The sequence below is a fragment of the Physeter macrocephalus genome, chromosome 8 (genome assembly GCF_002837175.3).
Source record: "Physeter macrocephalus isolate SW-GA chromosome 8, ASM283717v5, whole genome shotgun sequence".
NCBI lineage: Eukaryota > Metazoa > Chordata > Mammalia > Artiodactyla > Physeteridae > Physeter > Physeter macrocephalus.
This window is the reverse complement of record NC_041221.1, coordinates 89,879,283-89,905,047: the sequence shown is the minus strand read 5'-3', so window position 1 is coordinate 89,905,047 and position 25,765 is coordinate 89,879,283. Positions and strand designations below refer to the sequence as shown.

The 25,765-nt window shown below is 34.2% G+C and overlaps 1 protein-coding gene across 1 annotated transcript; it reads left to right on the top strand.

Annotated features, from left to right (window-relative positions):
* Positions 1-9,750: 9,750 nt before the first annotated feature.
* CETN3 (centrin 3) lies at positions 9,751-25,475 on the top strand. The gene is made up of 5 exons (XM_007113300.3): positions 9,751-9,891; positions 11,697-11,832; positions 13,428-13,542; positions 19,521-19,712; positions 25,080-25,475. The coding sequence occupies exons 1-5, from the start codon at positions 9,875-9,877 to the stop codon at positions 25,121-25,123; spliced, it is 504 nt and encodes a 167-aa protein (XP_007113362.1). The 5' UTR covers positions 9,751-9,874; the 3' UTR covers positions 25,124-25,475.
* The last annotated feature ends 290 nt before the right edge of the window (positions 25,476-25,765 follow it).

Sequence of the window (25,765 nt, the reverse complement as noted above, 5' to 3'; positions counted from 1 at the left end):
ATGACTTATTTCACTTAAAAAAATATCCATGAATATCCATCTTTTTGTTGACTCTATGAATAGTCCTTTATTATTTTTCTTTTATCACTGGTAGTATTCCATTGTATGACTATACCTCACTTTGTTTGTCCTTTAACCTGTTAATGGAAATTGGGGTTGTTTCCAGTTTGGAGTTATTATGAATAAAGCTGCAATAAACATTCTTGTAAAAATCTTTCTAGGGAGACATACTATTTCACTTGGGTATATACCTAGGAATGAAATTGCTGTGTCATAAGGTAAGTGAGCTTGACATTAGTAGAGACAGACAATTTTACAAAGTGGCTGCTTTATTTTACATTCATAGCAGCAGTGTTTAAGAGTTGGCCCACATCCTTGCCAGCATGTGATATTGTTAGTCTTTCAAAAAACTTTCATTTTTTAAAATGTTAGTCATTTTGGTGCATGTGTGATAATATTCACTGTGGTTTTAACTTGTATTTTCCTAAGAACTAATACTGTTGAACACCTCTTTATATATTTATTGGCCACTTAGATATCCACTTTTGCAAAGTGCCTATTCAAATATTTTATCCAATGTTCTTATTTGGTATTTGTAGTTTTATAATTGATTTGTAATGCTTTTTCAGATGTATGTACTGTAAATGTCTTCTCCCAGTCTGTGGCTTGCCTCTTCACTTTTTTAACGGTGTCTTTGATGAGAGAAATGTAAAATTTTGATGATATCTAATTTGTCAATTTTTAATTTTATGATTAATGCTTTTTAAGTCCTGTTTAAGAAATCTTATCTGCTCTAAAGTCATGGAGATATTCTCCTATATTTTCTTTTAGAAGCTTTATAATGTTTTCTTTCATGTGTAAGTCTATGATCCATCTCCAATCAATTTTTGTAAGAATCAGGTTCATTTCTCTTTTGTGTGACATCTGGTTGCTGCAGCACCATTCACTGCAAGATCTTTTTCTCATTGAATGATATTAGTGCCTTTGTAGTGAATCAACTGACTGTATGAGTAGGCCTACTCCACTGATACATTTGCCATTGATTAGGGCTAAAACTGAGTAAAATGTTAACTTGTAGATTTTTGCAAATGATTTTTGTCTGGTAGAGAATGTAACACCAAAGGCTACAGTTTATTTTGACCTGTAAAAACATTAACCTGCGGGACATTGTAACTTAGCAAATTTATTTCAGCACACCTTTTGTGATTACCTATGTACACTCAGTTTCTCTAATTTTTCTATAAACCAGCTTTATCATCTTGCTGGTTTCCTGATTAAAGAGTTAAATAGATCTTGGAAACATATTCATATTCATTCTACATTTGTACGATGGTCATATCTTTAAATTTTGAAAATTATACTTGGACAACAGTGGGGAGTTAAAAATGTTATTCCAATGAGTTATGTGAACGGGGTGACTGGCGATGCCATTATCCAATGTAGAGAATACATAAGAGTCTTTTAGGAGAAAAGATTTTTGTTTTGGTATATTATTTTCCATTAAGATGGACATGCATAACATGCAAATGGAAAGACTGAGAGTAGAGGGCTAGAGGAAAAAATTTGGAGTTGTTAGCATGTTATGTGATTATTGGAATTTAGGAGATGAGAGGGCCTAGAGATAGCATGGAAGTACTAAGGACATAATTCTGTAAAAAATAAACATTTAGGGAGTAGGTGTAGAAAAGCCATCAAAGGAAACAGGAAGGAGTAGTAAAAAGCAGCCATGAGAGCAATTTTAGAGAGTGAGTGGTCAATGTGCAGATGCGACCCAGGGGACAACTAGGATGGGAACTGAAAAGAAGCAATTGAACTTAGCAATTAAGAAGTCTTTGGTGACCTAGTAAAAGCTCTTCCAGTAGAGAGGTAAGGATGTAAGCCAGATTTGCTGTGGGTTCGGAGAAAATGAGATATGAGGAAATGGATGCTGTATATAGATTGTTTCAGGAAGTTTGGCTCTAAAACCTAAATCAGATCATAATAATTCACTGCTTAAAACATGCTGATAGGTTTCCATTACCCTTGAAATAAAATTCATCTCCTTATCATAATCTGTTAGGTTCTATGTGATTAGGACTCTGTTTATCAATCTGCCTTTCTGTACCACTCTCCACTCTCATTGTGCTTCAAACTTATTGAATTCTTTTTTTCCCTTGAATATGCCAATCTTGTTCCTATCTTAGGGCCTTTGTGCTATTGCCTCTTTTTGATATACTCTCCCTCCAGACCTTTGCAAGGTTTGTGCAACAGTAATGAAGGCATCCTGGTCAGATCTCCCTTTAAAAGAACCTGCTGTAAGGATCATTAGTTAACACCTTCGAGCTGCTCTACCTTCAGATCCACTCACACTGAGACCACACTTACCCTGAGATGCACCTAGCCAATAAGTGAGTACTGCAGGGATATCAGAGCTAGTGTTAGGCTATTTCTGCCTAACACAGGACTCCTTGAAAGGGCAATTCTTGCTTTGGGGCTCCTCACTGGGCTAAGATTTTCTCACAACTACATTTCACTCTGAAGCTCTTCCTACTGAATTTTCCTTCCTTCCTGTTCTCCTTTCCCATGTGTCACAACTGGATTGTTGTTTGAAGACTCTCTTGCCTTCTTCTTGCCACACCTAATTCTCACAGGTGTTTCCTAGTCTCTGTCACACCCAATTCTATCTTTTCTTCTGGACTTTACAGGACCTGAGGTAACACAGCTGGCAATCATTTTATATCTCAGTATGAACGTCACTTTCTCAGAGACCTTCCCAAATTTGTAGTACTCAACCTCTGAGTATTCAACTCACCTGTTATCTCACTCTCCTGTCTTATTTTCGTCATAGAATTTATCATTGCGCTAAAAGATTTTTAAACTGCTTTAGGTATGCTATTTTAAAGTAAACTACAAATATTTTGAACATTTCACCTCTAAACACTAGTTTGTATCTCTAAACAAGAGAACATTTTCATAGATTGACAAAATATTATTAGAATGCCTGACAAAATAATTTGCTTGTATCATCTGTCACCCTGTCCATCTATCACCCTGTCCATATTCAAATTTTCTGAATTGTCTACATAATGCCTTTTATAGCTGCTTTGTCCAAACCAGTATCTAATTCAGGAAAAGGCATTCTATCTGGTTGTACTCTCTTCTAAGACACTTTTGATCTAGGTCAGCCCCTCTTTTTCCATGCACTGACTTGTTGAAGAGAATAGCCATTTGTCCTGTAGAATGTTTTACTTTCTGGACTTGTCTGATTGTTTCCTCATGGTGCCTTTTTTTTTTTTTTAAAAAAAGAGGTTTCCTTATCTCCTATATTTCCTATAAAATGGAAGATTAAACATTACAATTTAATAAAATTGGAATTAAACATTCTTGGCTAAAAGATGTAAGAGGTTGGGTTGGGTACTTCATATTGAATTACATTAGCAGATACTTGATATCTGGTAATACTCCAAGTTGCTGATGCTAACTTAAACCATTAGACTGGTGACACCCTGTGGTAAAATTACATTTTCCCCCTTGGGACCAGAAAGTCATCTATGTGGCATTGCTTTGGAAATATATGAAGATACAGTTCTCCAACACAAATCAATTTTTTTTATGCAGTTATTTTATCTTGAATTCAATGCTTTTGTCTCCTTGTTTACTTTGCTTAATGGAGTTTTTGCTGTACAGAAATGTTTCATTATCATACAGTAGAATCTGTCAATCTTTGCGTGTTGTATTAGTCTTTTAGGGCTGCCATAACAAAATATTGGGTTGGCCAAAAAGTTCGTTCAGGTTTTTTCCATAAGATGTAGCGAAAAAACTCGAATGAAGTTTTTGGCCAACCCTGTCCTGGGTGGCTTAAACAACAGGAATTTATTTTCTCACAGTTCTGGAGGCTGGATGTTTAAGATCCAGGTGCCAGCAGGGTTGGTTTCTCTGGAGGCCTCTCTCCTGGCTTGCAAATGGCTGCCTCCTTGCTGTGTCCTCACATGATCTTTTCTCTGTGTGCACATATCCCTGGTTTCTCAACCTCTTCTCATAAGGACATCAGTCCTGTTGGATTACGGCTCCACCCTTGTGACCTCATTTAACCTTAATTACCTCTCTAAAGAACCTACCACGAAATGTAGTTACATTGGGGGTTAGAGCTTCAATATATGCATTTGGGGGGGACACAGTTCAGCCTATAACACACTTATATAGCATCTGACTTTTGTGTCACATTTAGGCAGGACTTCACCACTCTTAATATTATAAAAGCACTTCCTCACACTCTCTTGTAGTACTTTTTTAGACTTCATTTTTTATTATTAAATCATTCATCCATTTGAAATTTATCCTGGTGTTAAGTTTGTGGTATGAATCCATCTTTATCTTTTTTCCACAAGGCTACCCAGTTCCAATACAACTTATCTAACTATTCGGGAAAAGCAATGGACTAGATGTGATTTTGCCATAGACTAGATTGGATGTTTTAACACCAGAAAGAAAATCATAATTATAGAAATGGGACTTATTCTTATAATCAACAATGAAAAGAAAGCTATAAAGATATGCCTTAGACAGAAAGCAACCGGAAGGAGAGATTGGGTAAAATATACTTGAAAGCAGTAATTGGCGAACAAGAAAAGAAACTTCTTTCTTGTTTGGAACATGTCAAGGTCAGATTGTATAGTAAACAGTTTTCAGTTATATTATAAAAAATAACACCTCCTTGTCCTTCATGTATTTTGCAAATATTTTTCCTAATTCATTATTTGCCTTTCAGTTTTTCAATCTTTGTATTTTTTGGGTTTTATTGGTTTTATTATCATACTTGTCTTTTACACATATATTTTTTCTATTTATTGCTTGCAATCCATTCAATTTTTCTTCTTGAAAACATTCTAGGTGTCCATCTATTTATTTTAGACTAATCGCCTTCTAAGCCTTTTGTATCTCACCTTTTCTCTTTTCATTGAATTATGAAACATACTAGTTTTCTCTTGCTGCCATAAAAGATTACTACAAATTCAATGGCTTAAAACAACACCCGCTCATTATGTCTCAGTTTTATAGGTCAGAAGTCTAGGTACAGTGTGGTCCAACTCAGTTATCTGCTTAGAGTCTCACAAGGCCTAAATCAAGGCGTCAGAAGTGATGTGCTCCCTTCTGGAGGCTCTGAGGATGAATCTGCTTCCAAGCTTAATCAGGTTGCTGCCAGGATTCAGTTCCATGCTTTTGTAGGACTGAGGTCCCTGTTTCCTTGCTGGTTGTTGGCTGGAGGTTGTCTCAACTTCTAGAAGCTGCCCACATTCCTTGACTCATAACATTATTTTTTCTTTTTAAAGCCAACAATGGTGGATTGAGTCCTTCTCATTATGCACATCTCTCTGACCTCTTCTGCCTCAACATGGAGAAAGTTCCCTGCTTTTTAGGGCTCATGTGATTAGACGGAGCCTACTGGAGAATCTCCTGATCTTAAGGTTGGTAACCTTAATTACACCTGCAAAGTTCCTTTTGCAATGTAATATAACATATTCACAAATTTCAGGAATTAGGGCATGGACATTTTTGGTGAGCCATTCTACCTCCCACACTAGGTTATAATTCTTGTCTTTTATGTCTATCTTATTTTTTTAGTTCACTCATTTTTATGGAGTATACCTCTCAGACAGCATAAATGATGACTGAATTTTCTGAAATCTTTATTATGTTCTTACATTTGATTTTTGTCTTGACAGGGAATAGAATCCTAAATTCAAATAATTTCCCCTTACAATTTTGACGGTATTGTTATCTATCTAATGTTTCTGATAAGAAATCTAATGCTAATTCAATTATTATTCTTTTACAGGAGATCAGATTCTTGTCTCTGAAAGATTTTAGGCCTTTTTCTTTTCTTTTTGATGTTATGAAATGTCTTGTTGATGTGGCTAGGTGTGGTTTCTTTACCATTTATTTTGTTCAGCACTAGGAATATCTATCAGTCTGGAGACTTGTGCTACTCTTCAGTACCTTGAAATTTTTCTTCAAGTATTTATTACTTTGATAGTTTTCTGCCTCTTCTCCAGTTGTTGCTCTCTCCTTCTGGAATTCCTATTAATCATATGATGGACCTATTGAATTCATCCTCCACGTTTTTTCAATTTTTCCATGCTTTTGTCTGAATGCTATATGTTCTGAAATAGTTCCTCAATTAAACCATCTCACCATTGTATTAAAATTTTAATTTCTGCAATCATATTTATTTTCAAGTCTTTTCTTACTGTCAGAATGTTCCTTTTTCAAAGTATCCCATTCTCCAATACAGTATTTTCTTGACCACCTCTTAGAAAGCTTAATATTATTAATTTATTATGAATTTCTTTTGGTTCCTAAATAGTCTTCCTAGATAGCTGTTTTCCGTAGTTTTATCTTTCATGCCATTGATTTTCTTCCTATCTCTGATGGTTTTTGATTTTTCATTCATTTTTTTAAGAGTGGGGCTCTAGACAGAGGTGAAGAGAAAGAATAATGAGGAGGGGAATCTGGAGAAATGAAGTGCAGTGGTTTCCTAAAGAGCTTTTAAATTTACATTTTGTATTTAGCCCTCTTCTCATTTCCACCCTCTACTGTATAACTCTAATCCTAAGGTCTCTCTGGGACTCTGCCAGTCAGATCAACTCTCTCTGAACCTTTAGTCATCTCCTGCAAATTCTGAGATGCCACTTTGATGATCTGTGTCATTTGTTAACAGGCTTCCATGTCTCTTTAGATGTTTCACATATTTTTCGAAATGTCTTGTCTGCTGATGGTTTTTCTCCAGGTCACTTCAGTATTAGAAATTAATTTCTCAACTATTGTTTCATTAAGGTTTCAGGAGGAAGACTAAACAAATTCTAATGCTACTATCTTCTTAAATCAGGAGTTTTATCTACTTTTGGCTCTGGCTCTGGACTTACCATTCTGATTACCATATTCTATTTTCCCAAATTATTTGCCCACAAAACCCATTCTCCACGAAATGACCATAAACAACTCACGAAATTCTAGTGTTTCAGAGACCAGGTGTGAAAAACACTAACATTTTATTAGGTACATTACTCGTCATGTTAAAAAAAAAGTATCTTTTATACTTCGTTTATTAATATGTATTTTGTTAGGAATGGGTATTGAGTATTTTCCAGTGTATTTTTGGACATTTGAGATGATCACCTTAACCTAGAATTATGATTAGTTATGATTAATTAATACAGATTTACATTTTGAACTATCTTTGCATTTTTTAAATAAACACTACTTGGTTATAGTGAAATGTTCCTTAAGACAATGCCAAATTCATTTTGTCACTATCTAGGACTTTTGCACATATGTTCACTAATGAATACCAAATATGAGGCCAACACATACAATGGTGAGCAACATGCACACACTCTCATCATGGAGCACGCATTCAGTACTTTACTTTAAATGCTTTTTAAGACGCTAAGGGTTGTGCTAGTTTCAAAAATTAAGCTAAGCAGCTCTCCATTATGCTTTGGATTTAAAGCACAAGAATTAACTCTTTAAGAATTTTTAAAACTCACCCATACATCTGAGTAGGCTGGATGCCTTTTTATTTTGTGATACAGAACTTTGGCATCATTTTTTTGTTTGTTTTTTTGCAGTACGCGGGCCTCTCACTGTTGTGGCTTCTCCCGTTGCGGAGCACAGGCTCCGGACGCGCAGGCTCAGTGGCCATGGCTCACGGGCCTAGCCGCTCCGCGGCATGTGGGATCTTTCTGGACCGGGGTATGAACCAGCGTGCCCTGCATCGGCAGGCGGACTCTCAACCACTGCGCCACCAGGGAAGCCCGTGGCATCATTTTTAAGTCCTGTCTATAGCTATTAACCTAAATCAGTTTTCTACCTTTTTTGAGTCCTTATCTTTGTTTTCCTTGAAAAGTGACTATTTCATTTTGGTATTAATATTTATCAGCAGAATGAAGTTGTATAAAGTATTTTAATAATTTTTAAACCTCCCTTTTATTTATTTATTTATTTCCCAGTACGCGGGCCTCTCACTGTCGTGGCCTCTCCTGTTGCAGAGCACAGGCTCCGGACACGCAGGCTCAATGGCCAAGGCTCACGGGCCTAGCCGCTCCGCGGCATGTGGGATCTTCCCGGACCGGGGCATGAACCCCTGTCCCCTGCATCGGCAGGCGGACTCTCAACCACTGTGCCACCAGGGAAGCCCTAAACTAAACTACCAACTTTATTAGTGGCAATATTCCCTTTCCTGTTACACTTCTCTAACTCTGTCAATTTTATTGGTATTGCCAAAAACCAGTTTATTATTAGATTATGAGAATATCTTATCAAGTTACTATTTTAACAATTTTCTTTTTAAAACCTGTTTTCTAATTCTTTTGTTGTTGTATTATCTTTAGTAATTTCTTCTTCCTAATTTCAATTAATTTTGTTCTTCATTTCTAAAATATTCAAATAAATGTTTGGTTTATTTTCATTCGTATTTAATAATAATTTTCTTCTATAGCTTGGTCTCTATCTTACAATTTTAATACATAGTTTTTTCATTGTCCTTATGTTCAAGTATGTAATTGCACTTTTACTGTCCTTTTAGACTCAAAGGTGATTTATAAAGACATTGTGAAGTTTTCTACTTTTGTTTTTTTGGGTGGCTATCCTATAAATATTAATTTTTATTTAGCTTTATTCCATCATACCATCTTTACTTAACCGAATTTAGCTCATCCTTCTAGGCCTAACATATATGTCATCTCCTTCAAGAAGTCTTTCTTCTACCCTGCTATGTTCTCTCCCTTCTCTAAACCTGTACATGTATCCCTTTATATTTATACCACACGGTTTATATATCTTCCTCCCTCCCTGGCTCGATACCTACCCTCAGGCAATTTCATTCCTTTATGAGATTTTCAGTTTAGTTCAGTACTTTGTGAGTTTTCACAGCAAGATTCCATTCAGTGCAACAAATATTTATTGAGCATCTAGGAATACGGTTAAATGAAAGGTATAATCCTGGCCTTCAAGATTAGTAGGAGAGATGAAGAGGTAAAGATATTAAATACCCAAGTGAGCTTCAAGAGACTTGGTTAGGTAAGTGAAGGTAACATCATGTGTATAAGCAGCTTACAGACCTTGAAAATAACGACAAAAACGTTCAAAGGAGGAAGAGGGGAGCAAATGGCCCTTTAGGTACAGCTCCACCGTAAATTGCCTAATAATTCAACCCAGTGCTTATCAAAGTATTATCCATAACACCTGCCTCAGAATCACTTGGCGTTTGTAAGGAAAAAAACAAAACAAAACGCAGATTCACACCTACTAGAATCAAAATGAGGGATATTTAAATCTGCGTTTTAAACAAACTCCCCATGTACTTAAACCACCCAAAAATGTAGAACACAAGGCAGTCAAATTTCGCAGACCTCTTTCGTAAGCCTCTCCCTCCTTCTAGCCAGAGAACAGCCTGCAGCGTCTCTCTTCCCTTCCCTTCCCGCCCAGTCTCCGGACACTGGCCCACAAGCCGCAGGCCTCCTCCCCTGACGCGTAGCTCAGACACCTTCCGGCCGAAGAGCCAAACAGACACTCAGATCCTCGCTTCGCAAAGGATTAGGGAGAAAAAGCAATAGGCCAATCTAAAGGGCCGGAGGCGTAGCGGGGGAGGCCGGCAGGGAGATCTCTTTGATTGACGCGAAATATACCCAATGAGAGCAGAGGACTAGTGACGCTTTCGCCTCAATGGGCAGGACATTAGCGATTTCAAGCAATCCAGCTCAGACGTGTCTACTTTGTGGGAGGTGCTTGAGGCCGCGGAGGTCGTTGGTGTCTGTTGAACTGCTTGTGGAAGTCGTGCTGCCTTGGGTAGGGGTTAAAGTCGTTCTCGAGAGGAACGTCTCTGTCCGAAGAGAACATGAGTTTAGCTCTGAGGTCGGTAATGAGCAGGCGGCAATGCTCTCCACACCCCGCTGCGGGCCCCAGGGCGGCTGTGTGTGGAAGGGAGGCAGTTTGGGGCCGAGGCGAGGAAGGGAATGCAGTTTGGGACGAGAGGAGAGTTCTTTGGCCAACCTTCCCGGGCCCGGACCCCTCACCCTGGAGGCTCTGGTGAGCTCCGCACACTTCTGCTGAGGCGGTCGTTTCTGTCAGGGCATTGGGCTTTGGACCGCCAAAAAGCTGGGCTGCGTTAGTCTCGAGGAGGCAGTGAAATATCGCGAGGTTTCTGTGCGCGGTGTTTGCGGGAAACCAGGCCTTGGAGCATCCCTTGTTTAAGTTTCTTGTCAGCGGCTTCCAGCTCGCTGACCTCCTCCTAACATACTTACCCATAAATTTTGGAAATAACACAAAACCCACTCCTCGCTCTTCTCCTGCGGCCATGCTTTACGGTATAATCGGAGACACATTTTAGTGATTATAGTTGGTAATCTCTTAGATTTCCTAAATGTCTTCAGCTTCTTTACCTTAACTCTAACGCACTGTTTGTTGCCTCTGCCCCGAACCCCAGCTATAAGTTTTACCTTAAAAATGTCTATGTAGTTACGTCACACTAAAAAGGTACCGAGTTCCAATAAGGGATAATCGTGGTATCCTTGGATGGGGTCAGCTCTTGGTGCGTTGCGAACTTGTCCCTTCAGAATCTTGGGAAGAGAATGACCCCCGGGAGTTGCAAGTTTGTGTGAAGTCAGGTCTCTTGTGAAAGAACTTCCTCAGCTTTATCATACCTCTTTTGGTCATTTTTAGTCGTCTCTTGCCTTTTTGGGGGTAGGTTTCAGAGAACAAAACAACTTCAAATGCAAATAAATAAACTCCACTGGGTTTTACATTTTTTAAATTTATAGAATTCTTCCGTTTCAAAACTTGTTCTTATACAAGTCTTGTAGCCCCATTTGAAAATTTGGAACACTTAGATCGGCACCTCTTAAGGAAGACATTTCTAGCTTTTACAGTAAATTACTTTCTTAGTTTTTTCAGAGTTTATGAGAAATTAAGTCTAGATGTATATGTTAAGTGAGATTTACAAGACTGTTGACTCTTCACATTATTATATAGAATTAGCACAAATATTATGTACTTTTTTTGGTGTTTAGTATTCATGGTATGCTTAGGTTCATTATTTTGGCTGATTTGTTAATATTAATGGGAGAAATTACAAAGAAGTGCCAAACTGTTAAAAATGTGTAATCTAAAAACATTTTTAACCCACAATGCCAAAATAGTAAGTTAATTGATGAATTAGATGTTTTTTGCAATGATTTTGATAATTATAAGCACTATAAAAGTAAACCTAATCTATAGTGATCATCAGTTGTGAATTGAATTTTTTTTTAACAATCTATATTGTAGAATGATGGGAATATGGTTGCTTTGTTTTTTGTTGGGGTTTCTGACATAAAACTAGTGTTTCTTATTCACAGTTCTTGTTTCTTCCACAGTAATATTAGTGGGAATAAATACAAAGCTAGGAAGAGGGAAAGCTAGGTCCTCATTTCTTTTAATAACCTGTAACACTTTTCAGTTTAGGAAGTACACATTTATAGCAGCCTAGACTATAAAATGAGCAGGGCCTTGACTCACATAGGAAAAATTTCTTTATATTTTTACAAAATACTTCCTTTTTCGAAATTTAGAAAATTATTCATTGGATAATTTTTATTGCATTTTTGGAATTTTATTATTTAGAAGCCTAGGAGAATAGGATTAAAGTGGACTAAATAGACTTTTTTCTTATCATTTCATAGAAATGAGCTTGTAGTAGACAAAACAAAGAGGAAAAAAAGAAGAGAACTCTCTGAAGAACAGAAACAAGAAATTAAAGATGCTTTTGAACTTTTTGACACAGACAAAGATGAAGCAATAGATTATCATGAATTAAAGGTAATATACTTAAAATACATCTTTTTCTGTTAAAATGATTTGCATTTTTGACAGTTGATTAAAATATATTTTTAAATATTTTAATTAAACTGGTTTTGGAAATATGAAACCATTTTAAATATTTATCGTTAAGTGCTATAATAAAATTGAATAGTACTCAAAACATATCTTTTTAGAAACTCCTTTTCACATGGTAAAATGAATAGTATTTTAACTGTAAAAATATATTCCTATGGAGGGGCTTATTTTACACTCACATACTTAAAAAATTTGAAACTATAGGTTTTAAACAGTTCTAACTATATTCCTCTTCCCACTATGTTTTGTTTTGTTTTGTTTTGGTGATCCATTCATTTTTCAGATTGAGGGAGTGTTATTTGTTTTTTAATTTGAACATGTTATTAATAGTCTCAACCTATTTTCTCTGGTGCAGACAACATAAGTGATGTCTGATGTTGACACAATGCTAATGGGGAAAAATGTCAATTTTAGGTTTTAGAATTATTTATAAAGAACCAAGGGGAAATTGGTGTTTAAGGTAGTTTGGGTCTTAAACTCAGCACAATGAGAAAGATAGTATTTTTGTATCTCTTTAGCTCACTTTTCCACTGTTTCTTTTAGTTACCCAGCTTCAATCCATTTTTCCTTTATAATGTCTCTTCCATTTGTTGCTATTCTTATTATCTTGGTTTGGGATCTTATTTTATATCTGGAACTTCCTAAATGGTTTCTCCATTTCCTGTACACTATCATTAGATTCATCTTTCTAAAATTCTTTCATCATATTATTCATTGCTCATAAACCCTTACTGGCTCCTCATTGTACACTGGATAAAGTTCATATTTTTTTCATTTGTATTGAATGCCCTCCACACTTTTACTACCACCTACTTTTCTCATTTGCTAGCTGCTTTCTTCAGCCTGATCTTTTCCCATTCAGGTAAGGTAAACTGCTTTGTTCATTGCCTTCAAGACTATTCTTTATTTCTGTGTGTGTTTTAATACTAGTCATTCTTTTCTAAATGCCCTTCTACTCTACTTCATCCATATATGATTCGAGGAACAAGTCGAATCTCTCCAAATAAGACTTCTTTAACCAGTAACATCTCTCCTTCCTTGTTACTAGTAACTAGAACTCTTCTTTCTCTGAGGTCAGGTTCTTAGACCATTTACTTGATAACTAATCATGTTGAGTCTGATGAAAATTCTTATTTTAATTTTTTAAATCTCTTCTGTTGTATAACTTTTTAATATTTATGCTGTGCCTTTTTTTGGATTTGTTTGTTAATCCTTCGAGAAAAAATAACTTATTAAAATTATCTGTGCACTAAAGTCAGTACATTGTAGAATGTATTCTATAAACACTCATTGATTAGTTTGTCATTAAAAAAGGGATATATAAATGAAAAAAATTGCCATTTAATTTCAGTAATGAAGAACTATCACTGTTATTTTAGAGACATAAAACATGCAAAAGAGTGTGTGTTTTATTGCTGTGTTGTCATCTTTTAAATAGTAAAAACTTATTTAAGAATTGGAATTCACTTCTTTTGTAAAAAATGTTTATAATTTGCTTTTCCCTTTTAATCCAAAAGGTGGCAATGAGAGCCTTGGGGTTTGATGTAAAAAAAGCTGATGTACTGAAGATTCTTAAAGATTATGACAGAGAAGCCACAGGGAAAATCACCTTTGAAGATTTTAATGAAGTTGGTGTGTATTTTACAATATTGTAAAGACTATTTTACAATAGTCTTTGTAATCAGCAGTTTGTTAGGAAATTATCTGGTTACTATCAATATTTTTAAAAGTGTCTGGGTTATGGAATTTTGCTATTGAACATTGCTGTGTAATGTGGATCTTATTTTGGGGTTTTTTTGGTACTCTTTTTTTTTTTTGCTAATTTTCAAAGAAAAAATAAGATTTATAGCTTCACTGTAAATGGGATTTATCTTTTTGTCTTTTCTTCTGAAGATTTTAACCAAGGAACTATTGTGTAGCTTCTCCCGGGAAGATGTCTTTCCGTGTAATATGTACCTATATTATGTGATAAAACTAAAAGAGTGATCAAAAAATTATTTCTCACAGTAAAAGATAAAATTTGATATATTTTGTTTGGAAAATATTTCCCAGGACCATCTTAATATGTGATTTTTGTTGGCAAAGTGGAAGGAGAGGAAATTGGTAGCAGTTGGTATCTTTAGCTGTAGATGAAGTGCATGCCTTCAGGTTGACAAAGCTAATGAGGGGCTACTTATTCTGGATGACCTTGATCTCAATGAATAAAGTCATCTCTTTAAAGTTGCTGGTGGGGAGAAGATTGTAGTAAGGGAGGCAGTTGGCAGACTGTGAGCAGGAGAAAACATTTTAGAACAACCCACTGGGTTATAATATCAGCATATTATTTAGTTATTTTTAGATATTTAAAAAATCTAGGAAAATTCAGTTACACACATACACACAAACCCTTTATTTTAAATATTCAACAAGAAGTAATATGAGAAACGAAAAGAAATGGCAGTACGTGTGGAAAAAATAGATTCATATCATTAGTAATTTCTTTTAAATCTGAAAATTCAAACCAAAAGCAAGGAAAAAAGAAATTAAAGAACAAATAAATCTAAAAGACAAAAAAAAAAGCACTGCACGGAAGAGCCCCAATTTATGAACTAATAGATGACTATTTAGAGAGACAGCTTGTCCCTTTGGAGAGCATATTCTTTTTTTTTTTTCTCTAGTTTGTAGAATTATTTACTTGAGAAGAGGTAGAGAGCCATCTTTATTTTCCCAATATTGAAGCTTTCTGGGGTTTATGATCTTAGTTCAAGTTTCAACTTAGATTGTTTATAGAAACAAGGATCAGGATACAGTAGAAATGATACTACTAGGAAAGAGCGATAATTCAGGTATATTTGGTACAGTGTAGTGGTTTAGCATGGACATTTTGGAACCAGGTTGCCTGGGTTTATATCTTGGTTTTGCCACTTACTAGCTGTGTAACTTGGTCATTTTACTTCTCTGTGCCTCATTTTCAGCTATAAAATGGGGATAGTTGTATTATCTCATAGGGTTCTTAGGAGGAATAACTAAGTTAAAAATATGTAAAGTATGTAGTAAGTTCTGTTAAGTGTTGTTATTATTACTTCAAAAATTAATCTTTGTTTCAATGGCTGGAAAAAACATAAAAAGTATTCTGCTCCATGTATTTATATTTTTCTCATTACCTTTTTCCTGTAGTTATAGGTTATTTTAAGCACTATTTGCCTCTAATAATTTTACAAAACACATTATTTCATCTTGGGTGAATACAGTTTTAAAATTTTGATTTTATTAGCAGTTGAAGCCAGAGTCCCATGTAATCGCTACCTTTCCTGACCCCGCATCTCTTCTATGTTACTAACAGAACAGAAATACTGGCTTCCTTTTAGAATAAATGGTCATGAGTAAACTTCAGCCTGACTTTCAAAGATCAACCATTTGGCAGGCTTAGTACATACTTTAACTATCCTAAGGTTACCTATTGAGAATATCAACTGTCAAATAAAATTTTATTACTGTTTGGGAATCAAATAATCCAAAACTATTACTTTCCCCATTTTTTGATCATTTTTAAATAGTAACTGGCCACAGATGAATATGTTTTATAGTTTGGGACAAATAACTCTAAATCAGAATATTTGAATCTTACTTTTATCTACTATCTATTACTGTTTAAGGATATTGTTCCACAGATATTTACAGGTATTTCTAGATAAAGTTTGGCACTTCATATTCTTTCCAATGCTAGAAAAAAGTATTAAAATATACTTAATGTAAGTTTAGAATTTAGACAGCCTGAGGCTAGTGAGTTACAGGTGTTTTAGGAATGCTGCTTTAAAGTAAGACCAAGATAAGTCAGCTATTTGTACTCATCTATTTTTGGCATGTACTATTTATTATTTCATTGCCTATTTAGAATAGAATATGGTTTTTTGTTTTGCTTAGCAAACAGTTGCTGAATTTTTTGGCATTCAGTACTGTGCTGGGGTGAGGGAGGGGAATTAATCAAAAGTTACTAAGAGGTTCTTCTTTCAAGGAGCTTACAATTTAAATGCAGGTGGTAACAAGCTGTGGTGCTCTGTGGTAAATTATAATTTTGTACAGGGCAGTAGTGGCATACTGCAGCCCTTGGGCCAAATTTAGCTGTTGCCTGTATGCTGCCACATCCATTCTTTTTTTTTTTTAAATTTTTATTTATTTATTTATTTATTTTTGGCTGCGTTGGGTCTTCGTTGCTGCATGCGGGTTTTCTCTAGGTGTGGCAAGCGGGAGCTACTCTTTGCGGTGGCTTCCCTTGTTGCAGAACACAGGCTCTAGGCACGCGGGCTTCAGTAGTTGTGGTGCATGGGCTTAATTGCTCCGTGGCATGTGGGATCTTTCCTGGACCAGGGCTCGAACCTGTGTCCCCTGCATTGGCAGGTGGGTTCTTAACCACTGCCTCACCAGGGAAGTCCCTGCCACATCCATTCTTTTATGCTGCTTTTGTGGTACCATGACGGAGTGAGTGGTTGAGACAGAGACCTTATGCTCCTTTGGACCCCCCCAAAAAAAGCCTAAAATATTTACTCTGGTCTTTGGCAGGAAAGTTTGTCAATTCCTGATCTAGAGCAATTGAAGACTTTGCAGAGGGATTTTTTAATTTAGGCTTTGGGAACAGGAATAGGATTTCATCACAAGGGGAAAATTGTGGGAGGGGTATAGAAGGGCATTCTAAGCAGAGAAAACAGCAACAACAAGGAGTAATAGCAGACATATAGCATGTTCAGAAAACTTCAGTTAGTCTCCTGCTCTAGAGGATAGGGAAGTAACTGGAAAGGTAGGACTGGGCCAGCTAGGTAAATTCTTGCATAACACAGAGTTTGGACTTTAGTCAGCAGAGGATCTATGTCAGTTTTTAAAGAAAAGGAGATAATATGTTTTAGAGAGGTAACTGTTGAGATTATTAAAGATGTGTTGGAGGGAAGAGATTGCAGGCAGAAGATACAGTTGGCCCTCTCTATCCCTGGGTTCTGCTTCTGTGGATTCAACGAACTGTGGATTGAAAATATTAGGAAAAAAAAATTCCAGAAAGTTCCAAGGAGCTAAACTTGAATTTGCTGAGTGCCTGGCAATTATTTACATAGCATTTACATCATATTTACAACTATTTACATAGCATTTACATTATATTAGGTATTATAAGTAATCTAGAGATGATTTAAAGTATACGGGAGGATGTACATAGATTATATGCAAATACTATCCGTCCCAGATTTTGGTATCTGAGGGGAGTCCTGGAACCAATCCCCCATGGATACCATGGAAACTGAGGGAAAACTGTAATAGACTTTTTATGCTGAGGGTGGTGAGAATAAAAAGAAAAGGGGTACATTCAAGAGTAAAAAAGGTGGTAACCTCAGTACTCTAGGATATAAGCAACTGATTGGGTTTAAAGTTTTAATGTGATGTTTTTGAATTTGCTTTATTAAGTGATTTATAATGTATAAGGCCTAACTATTTTGAGTATGTACATTTCTGAGAGTATAATTTAAATCATTTGAAAATTGAGTTAATGGACAGAAATTTGTGAAATAGATTGAACCCATCTTTACTGCTTGTATGTCAGTCGATTTATTTTCTTTGAAAAATAAATGTATTTCTTGTAATTCTACTTTGTAGAATAAGAATAGAAGATGAAGGCATGGAGGATAGTCACCATAAAGTTACAGTGTTTTAGCTGTCCAAAATGATGGATATTTATAGTTCCAAAGAAAAGTTGCATTCTAAGGCAAAGTATTGATAAAAGATTATATAGACACATAAGTCTGAAGTAACTAACACAATTAAAGCACCAGTGGGACAGGAATTTATACATCTTGGAGCCCCATCTGTTCCCCAGATCACCCTGTTGCTTCTTTAAATACATTAATATTTTCAGCAAGCTGCTTTTTTGGTTCACCTGTCATGTAAATTATTTAATTGGTGAAGAAAATTTCTTAACACTTTTTTTTCCTTGTCCTGCTTTTTTGTTGGGACTAAATTCAAAATAAGTTGAGTATGAGCCATAGAGTTAAGTGTGGTATTTTATTTTGGTGTTATGGCTGTATATATGCCAACTCCTTTTTAACTGAATATTTATGAACTTTGATGATTTGCATACTTATAGTAATATACTTCAATTAGTTACTTGGAAGACTTTTTGTATAAAATTAATGGATAAAAGAAAACTATTGAATATATGTGTAGATGATTTAACATTAGCTTGAATAGGTGCTTATTCTAAAGCTTATTCAACCAAATATGGTGAAAACAGCAGCAAAACAACTATTTGTGGGGGACTTGAATTGTATTTTTCTTTTGGGTACATTAAATATTCCAGCATTTTCCATCTATAAGCATTTGCAAATTTTTAGTGATTCTGTAAACCTCAACAGGACTGAGTTATTTTAATGGGACAGTGAAGGTCATAAATACGTCTTGTTGTAGTGGTAGACTAGCATGTAGAATTACTTCAGAGATATTTCCTTTGATATTTTCAGAATTTTATCTAGTAACTTAAATTTTATACCACAGATTTAAAAATTTCTGTTATTATGGCTATTGATTAAAGACTGTGGTTATATTGAAAATATTAAGTTGACTCTATTATTATATATTATTACATTTAATATTTTAAAATAATTATTACTATTGAGGCCTGAAATTACTCACATTTAATTTTAATTTAGCTGTCTGATAGTTATTATCTTGATGAACAAAATGGATTTGACTTTAGAGAGATCTCCTTTTCAGACCTTTTTTTTTCTTAACTACAATCAGATTCAATCCTTTTATTAATAACTACTTTTGAGAAACCAAGAGGTTCTTTTAAATCATGAGGATATGAGTGGAATTTTCATCTACTGAGATTGTGTCTGTATCAGTGGTGGCAGTTAATTTTATAAATTTGTCAGGGGTTTTTTGTTTCTTTTTAAGTTGTATTAAATTTGAGGAACAATCAGTATTACTATTAAGTTTAGCCAGCAAACAACTTTTATCTAGTTGGTTTTAATTGTTTTGTTGGTATATCATCTCTACAACTAGGTTAGAAACTCCTAGACTTGTGTGCTTGATGTCAGTGGACCCTAGAACAATTCTTGATAATAGTAAACCTTAAGTAAATATGGTATAAATGTAGTTTTCAAAATTTTGCTTCTGTGTGATATAGTTATGCTTATTCTTTTTTTTTTTTTTTTTTTTTTTGCGGTACGCGGGCCTCTCACTGTTGTGGCCTCTCCCATTGCGGAGCACAGGCTCCGGACGCGCAGGCTTAGCGGCCATGGCTCATGGGCCTAGCCGCTCCGCGGTATGTGGGATCTTCCCGGACTGGGGCACGAACCTGTGTCCCCTGCATCAGCAGGCGGACTCTCAACCACTGCGCCACCAGGGAAGCCCTATGCTTATTCTTATAATAGGATAAATTGTTGATAATGTAAAGGTTAAATTCTAAAATATGGATTTGGTTTTTCTAATTTTCTGTTTCTCTCTTTGGGTTTTTGGACTTTGGCATTTTTATTGTCAAACTAAATGTTGACAGATTCATAGCTTTAATTCTCATCTAATAATTAGTTGATTTCACAAATGAATGCCTTTGAGACTATAAAGATTTACTTTTCATATTTTTTTAACTATAGTGACAGACTGGATATTGGAAAGAGATCCACATGAAGAAATATTGAAGGCATTTAAACTATTTGATGATGATGATTCAGGTAAAATAAGCCTGAGGAATCTGCGACGTGTTGCCAGAGAATTGGGTGAAAACATGAGTGATGAAGAACTTCGGGCTATGATAGAAGAATTTGATAAAGATGGTGATGGAGAAAGTAAGTTTTGAGTAAAACATATATTCCAAATATTCCTACTGTACACATATAGTAATTTTTTCTAAAACCAAATGATTTTCAAGACTCTTTGCAAACTATCTCTTTATTTAGTATAAATGTTTTTCATCCTATAATGGGATTTTTGCATAAATATTTCACATATTCAGTTTAGATGAAGCAGACCTTTAAAACCAATTGTACAGATTATAGTATGAGCTTCCACACTTCAAGAAACTGCTTTACTTTTCTTTGAGGTGAAATATCTCCAAAATTTCAGCCACTCAGTAAAATTTCAGCCTTAATGTCTTCTTCCTCAACCTACATGCACGTCTAAGTTCTGTTGAGTCTACCCTCCACATATTTTTAATCTGTTTTATTTCTTTGTTTACTGCTACTGTCCTAATTCAGGCCCTAATTTCTTTGTAGGAATGTTATCATAGCTTTGTTCGTTATTTCCTTGAATGCCTGCTGGGTACAGTGTTCTGTGTGCTGACTGGTGCTACCCAATGAAAGAGGCTGATGTTGTCCCTGCTCTCACTGACTTTACAGTCTCTTGTAACCTAATTGCCCTCTATGCCTATAAGCCTCTTTTCTCTTCCTAATTGGTTCTAGCAGCATTCTTTTCCTAAAATGCAGGTTTGGTGATGTCATTTTCCTGTTCAAACACTTACAATGATTCTTCAGTGCCTATGGAGTAAAGTCCAACAAAGTCTTCTATGATCTGTCATACCATAATTATCTAGTTTTATTTCCCACTGTATTCTTCTACTTCCTACTTTAACCCTCACCTCCCATATAGTATACACACGTTGACCAAATATACTCTGTCCTATATTTTTATGCTGTGCCTTTCATCATGCTATTCTTTAATCCTAGAATGCTCTAATTGCCAATTGCTGTCTGCTAAAATGTTAGTCGTTCTCTCAGGTTCATTTTAAACTCCATCTTTTTCTCAAAAGCCTCCCTCAGTGTTCTCTGTTTATAAATTATGAGATTTCCATTAAGGGCCCATAACATTTAGAGAAATAAACTATTTTGACCTTTTGTACACTGCCTTCTGTTAGTTACATACATGTGTGTCTCTCCAGTTATATTGTGAGCCATTGAAGAGTAGTTTGGAATCATATAGTGTGAAAGGCCTGAGGCTTTGAAATCATACAGACCTGGATTTGAATTGAATCTCTACCAGTTACTTAGTAGCTCTGTAATTTTGTGCAAGTTTTTAACATTGTCTGAGTCTCTGTTTTCCTGTTTATAAAAATCAGAATGGTAATACCTTTCCGGATCGTTGTGAGTATTAAATGAAGATAATTGAAGGTGCCTAGCATTAAATGTAAACTTGTTTTCCTTTTTCTTCTTCATCTTTATATTCTGCATTTTCTTGAACATGATGAGTACTCTGACGTTTGTTGACTTAAGCAGCGAGCAGGAGTGTGCGTTACAGTAGATACATGTTGCTATAGTACCAACTATTAATTTTTACATAAAAAATATATATATATAAAACCTTGGAAATACTGGCATGCTTCAATAAGGAGATAAGACAGTAGCAAATAGTTATCAGCTCAGATTGTTCATTAGAATTGCACATTATTATGCTTTCTCATTATATTTATGTGACTATTATTTGAGCATTATACAACTTTTCTGTTTTTAGTACTAGTTCTTTGCAGGGTATCAATATAGTTAGTTATATTTTAAAACAGAGATGATTAAAACTTGAGAAAACTTAAAGGACTTCTTAAGCTGTAATTCTAATATTTGGATTTATAATCCACTGTCTTCATAGTTAAAAAATGTTTGTGTCTTCCCTAGCTGTTGATTATTACCCTAAATTAGCTTTAAATGAGTTCCTTTATGTAAAGGTACTCTCTTCAGTGGTAGAGAGAATCTTGGTATGTCTTTTTCATACTCCAGCTACTTATGTGTCAAACGACCAGAGTTATAAACAGTTTCTTTTTCCTGTACTAGGCTCATGCAAGTTAGGTTTTAGTTATTAGTTTCATTTGACGTTAGAATAAAATACCAGTTAGTAACCTGTTCTTAAATGCAAACTTCATGTGAAACTTTTCTTAGAAAATGTGTCCATTTCTTGCATCCCTTGCTAGACTGCTCTACCTGCTGCTTTTGAATTTGAGTTCACACCTGTGCTTCATTGCTGGGAGATTTATTTTAGTGCATCCTTAAAACATTTCTTTGGTCCTCACTGCTTACATTATTCCACTTTAAGTCACTGTACAACTGTTGCTTGGGCATCCTACTGTCATTTATTCCCATGACTAACAGGCAAATAACACTTTTTTTTCTTTTTTCCAAGTGATTGATTACAAGTAAAATAACAGGCAAATAACACTTTTTTTTCTTGTTTCCAAGTGATTGATTACAAATAAAATACACCTGACACATAATCTTTTATTGTTAAGACTTGTCTTTTTTTGGGGGGGATAGGAGGGTGGTCTTATCATATTAAAATAGTCTAATCCAGTAGTTTCCAATCTGAGATGTGAGTATCTAGGGGTGGAGGCCTTCTGAGGTATTGTTCAGGGTCTGGGAGTTCATGTATGCATCAAATATTGCCTGTAGACCATACGAATAACGGTATTGCACATGCATACATATACTGCTTTTTTCAGTTATATTTAAATGCTATTGTGATTGATTGCAGAGTTTATATAGCTATTTGACATTACTTCTCAAACGAGATATACTAAGGATAGCTGTTATTGTGGCAAGTCCAGAAAATTATTATTGAAAGGCATTTTCATATTCAGAAACATTGAGAACTCCAACCCTAATCTATTTAGTGTGGCTTTGGGTTACTGCCTTAATTTATATTGGGTTTCTGTAGCTATCTGAAAATCTGCCCATTTTTGAAAAAGTGGGAAGTTAGATTTTATAATAATTTATTAATCTGATCACTTAATCTGTTTTTTTTTTTTTTGGACTGTAGGCAGTTTTTCTTAGATATAACTAACCTGCTTTCTTTGTATATGTTAAACTGGTAAAGATCATAATACTTTGCTACCTTTTTTGGACTTCAGTAATTGTTCTGTTTTTACGAATTTTTCACACTTCAGTATTCGAGAGCAATGAAATTTTTTTATTGTATATATAGAATAATAAACATGGTGAATGAGGAATTAAAGGAAAAGAAAACATAATACAAAATATAAATACAGCTGTGGTAATGATATAGAAAGAACCCCTTCCAAGTTATATAAAATAAAATACAATAAGTCATTTTGGAGAAGTGGAAGCAACATTTAAAAAACCAAAGTGGACCATCTTCTAAATAATTATGATGAATGTTAACATTTGTTTAGTACTTAATATATGTTATATTCTGTGCTTAGCATGTTACATTATGGATTATGTCGCTTAATTTACATAATAGCTTTTGTGAAGTGAATACAGTGTTATACCCATTTATGCATAGGATATGTGCATATATATAGATGAGGAAACTAAAGCTCTGAGGGTTTAATAACCTGTCCAAGGTTATCACAAAGCTAATACATGGCAGAGCCAGACTTAAATTCATACCTCCATAATGACAAAGAATATGCTTTTAACCATAACACTGTATTGCCTCTTGTGCTATAAAGTAAAATATTAATTAGGTTTCTATGTTTATTGAGTTTTTAAAATTGCATACTATTATAGGAAACAGTGTGTTAGTAAAATATTCAACTGGCACTTCAGATATTAAAATTTGTTTTTTCCCGTCAAAGCCAGATGGTCTCTAAGGTACTTAATTTCTCTAAAATTTTTTATTTTAATGACATGTAATAAGATTTACCCTATGAAATGATTGATTTATGAAAATTTTGTTTAAAAAGGCAGTGTAGAAAAAAATGAAGTGTCATATATGTTTGATTCAATATATATTTTATCAAATGCCTATTTTAAGGTAGTTATTGTGTTCCTTACATCAAGGAACTTGATATAAGATATGATTGATAGAGAAGGTTATAAAACCAAATGTATAAAGGCATCACAGATTCTCCTAATTGTCTGAAAGTCTCACTGACGATAAAGGAGCTAGTTTAAATTCCTTAGCCACTTTCTTCCCTTCAGCTTTTAGGTTCACTTTTTTGGACTTAAGTATTTTGTTTTTAGGTATGAAATTGTGGAATAGTTTAAAATACTTTTGAAATGCTACAGTGCTTTAAAGTGTTTACATATAAATAGTATAAATATTGAGTTGCTTTGTTTTAGAACTATATGAAGCTTAATTTGAAATTTGAGTATTGAGATTTTACAAATTGAGGGAAAAAAATTTATATCTTTAAATAACAAAACATAAGTACTTTTCAGATTTTGAATATTTTAATCATGGCTCTATTATGCTGTTAAAATAATGTGTAGTCAGATCATTCCAAGACTGCTTTCCTTATGTTGTTTTTCTTAAAAATATACCCTTGTTTCCTGTTTTGGTCTAGATGCCTCACTCTAGATTTTTCCAAATCAGGGTTCTTAAATTGAAGGTACATATTGATGAAATTGTTTAAAATTTTTATATATTTTGATTATTTTTTTTAACTAGGGAGAGAGGGGTCATAGCTTTCATAAGATACTGAAATGTATTTGTTTAACTGCAAAGGTTAAAGATCAGTACTACAATTTATAAAATCACTGAAAGTATTTTCAGTTTTGTATTACAGGTTTTGTATTCTGTTCTACTGTGTCTATCATAGTGTCTTGTAGATGTTTCATATTGAATGCACGAATTCATGGTTCTTTATCAGCTCCTGGACGGCTCATTCCTCTTAACTCCTTATAGCTTATTTTTTACAGTATTTTTTTCCTTAACTATGTTTCAATTAGTTTTTCTTTAAAATAGGCTTTTAAATATATAAAAGTTCCAAAAAACAATGATTTGACTTTTTTTTCTAATTCTAATATATTTTTATCCTTCAGAATTCTAACTTACATGTGTGATATATTTAAGCTTATTTATTAAGAAAGGGTTTGCTAAATGAACTAGTACAATAACGATTATTAAGAGAGTTTAACTATCTCAGAAATTTAAAATTTTAAGTTTTTAAAACTATTTTATTAAGTGTGTATAAATATTATGATTATGATGGATTTTTTGTAACTTATATACTATTATGTCTTTTTCCTAGCTAATACTATAGAATATTAATTTATATTGTTTATTATATTTTATGTATTTTTGTATTCATGAAGTTCAATTTAATTAACGTATTCAACTTCCTAGCAAAGGAGTAAAAGCGAAAAGCTATGTCTTGGTTTATTAAGAATTTTGTATAATATAAAATTTAAAGATACTTAGTAAAATAGTAATAGTGTTCTCTGAAAAATATTTTGTATTTCTGACTTACATTTTCTTTCTCACCACAGTAAATCAAGAGGAATTCATTGCTATTATGACTGGTGACATTTAAAGAATTACAAGGATAAACACTAAGAATGTTGCAGTTATCATCTTATATTCTATTTTTGTGCCTGAAGCCGCGTTTAAAAAAAAAAAACTTAGTTCTTTTTTCCAAAAGGACCAAAAATAAGCATCTTATGTATTCATATTTTACTACTGTTAAGTTTCTTTATATGAACAGTATTGTTAGTACTCTAATAGTTTAGCTTTGTATTTATAATATAGCTTTTATATATAAAATTTAAAAAATTGAATCATGTGGTGCACATTTTTTGAAGGTTTTTTATTTAGCATTAGTAGTCACTTTTGTTTTGGTGCACATGTTTTTCAGACTTTCCTTAATAAAATGTTTATTTTTTAGTATTTTAAAATTTGGTAAATTTTCTGTTTATTTTGATTCCAAATGTCTGCTAACCCTCAAGAGTATCTTTCTTAGATCTTTTCTCTTTACACGGTTGGTTTCAGAAACGAAAATTGAAATATAAATTGCAATAGAAGAGCACATTTTTCCATTACAAGTTTGACATTTGATGTTTTAGTACAAAATGATGACTCAGTATAGGCATAATTCCTTTTTCATGAGTCATGTCTTTCAGTTTGGAGGGAAAAAGTATTGTGCATATAGACTCATTTATCCTCATGTATTCAATAT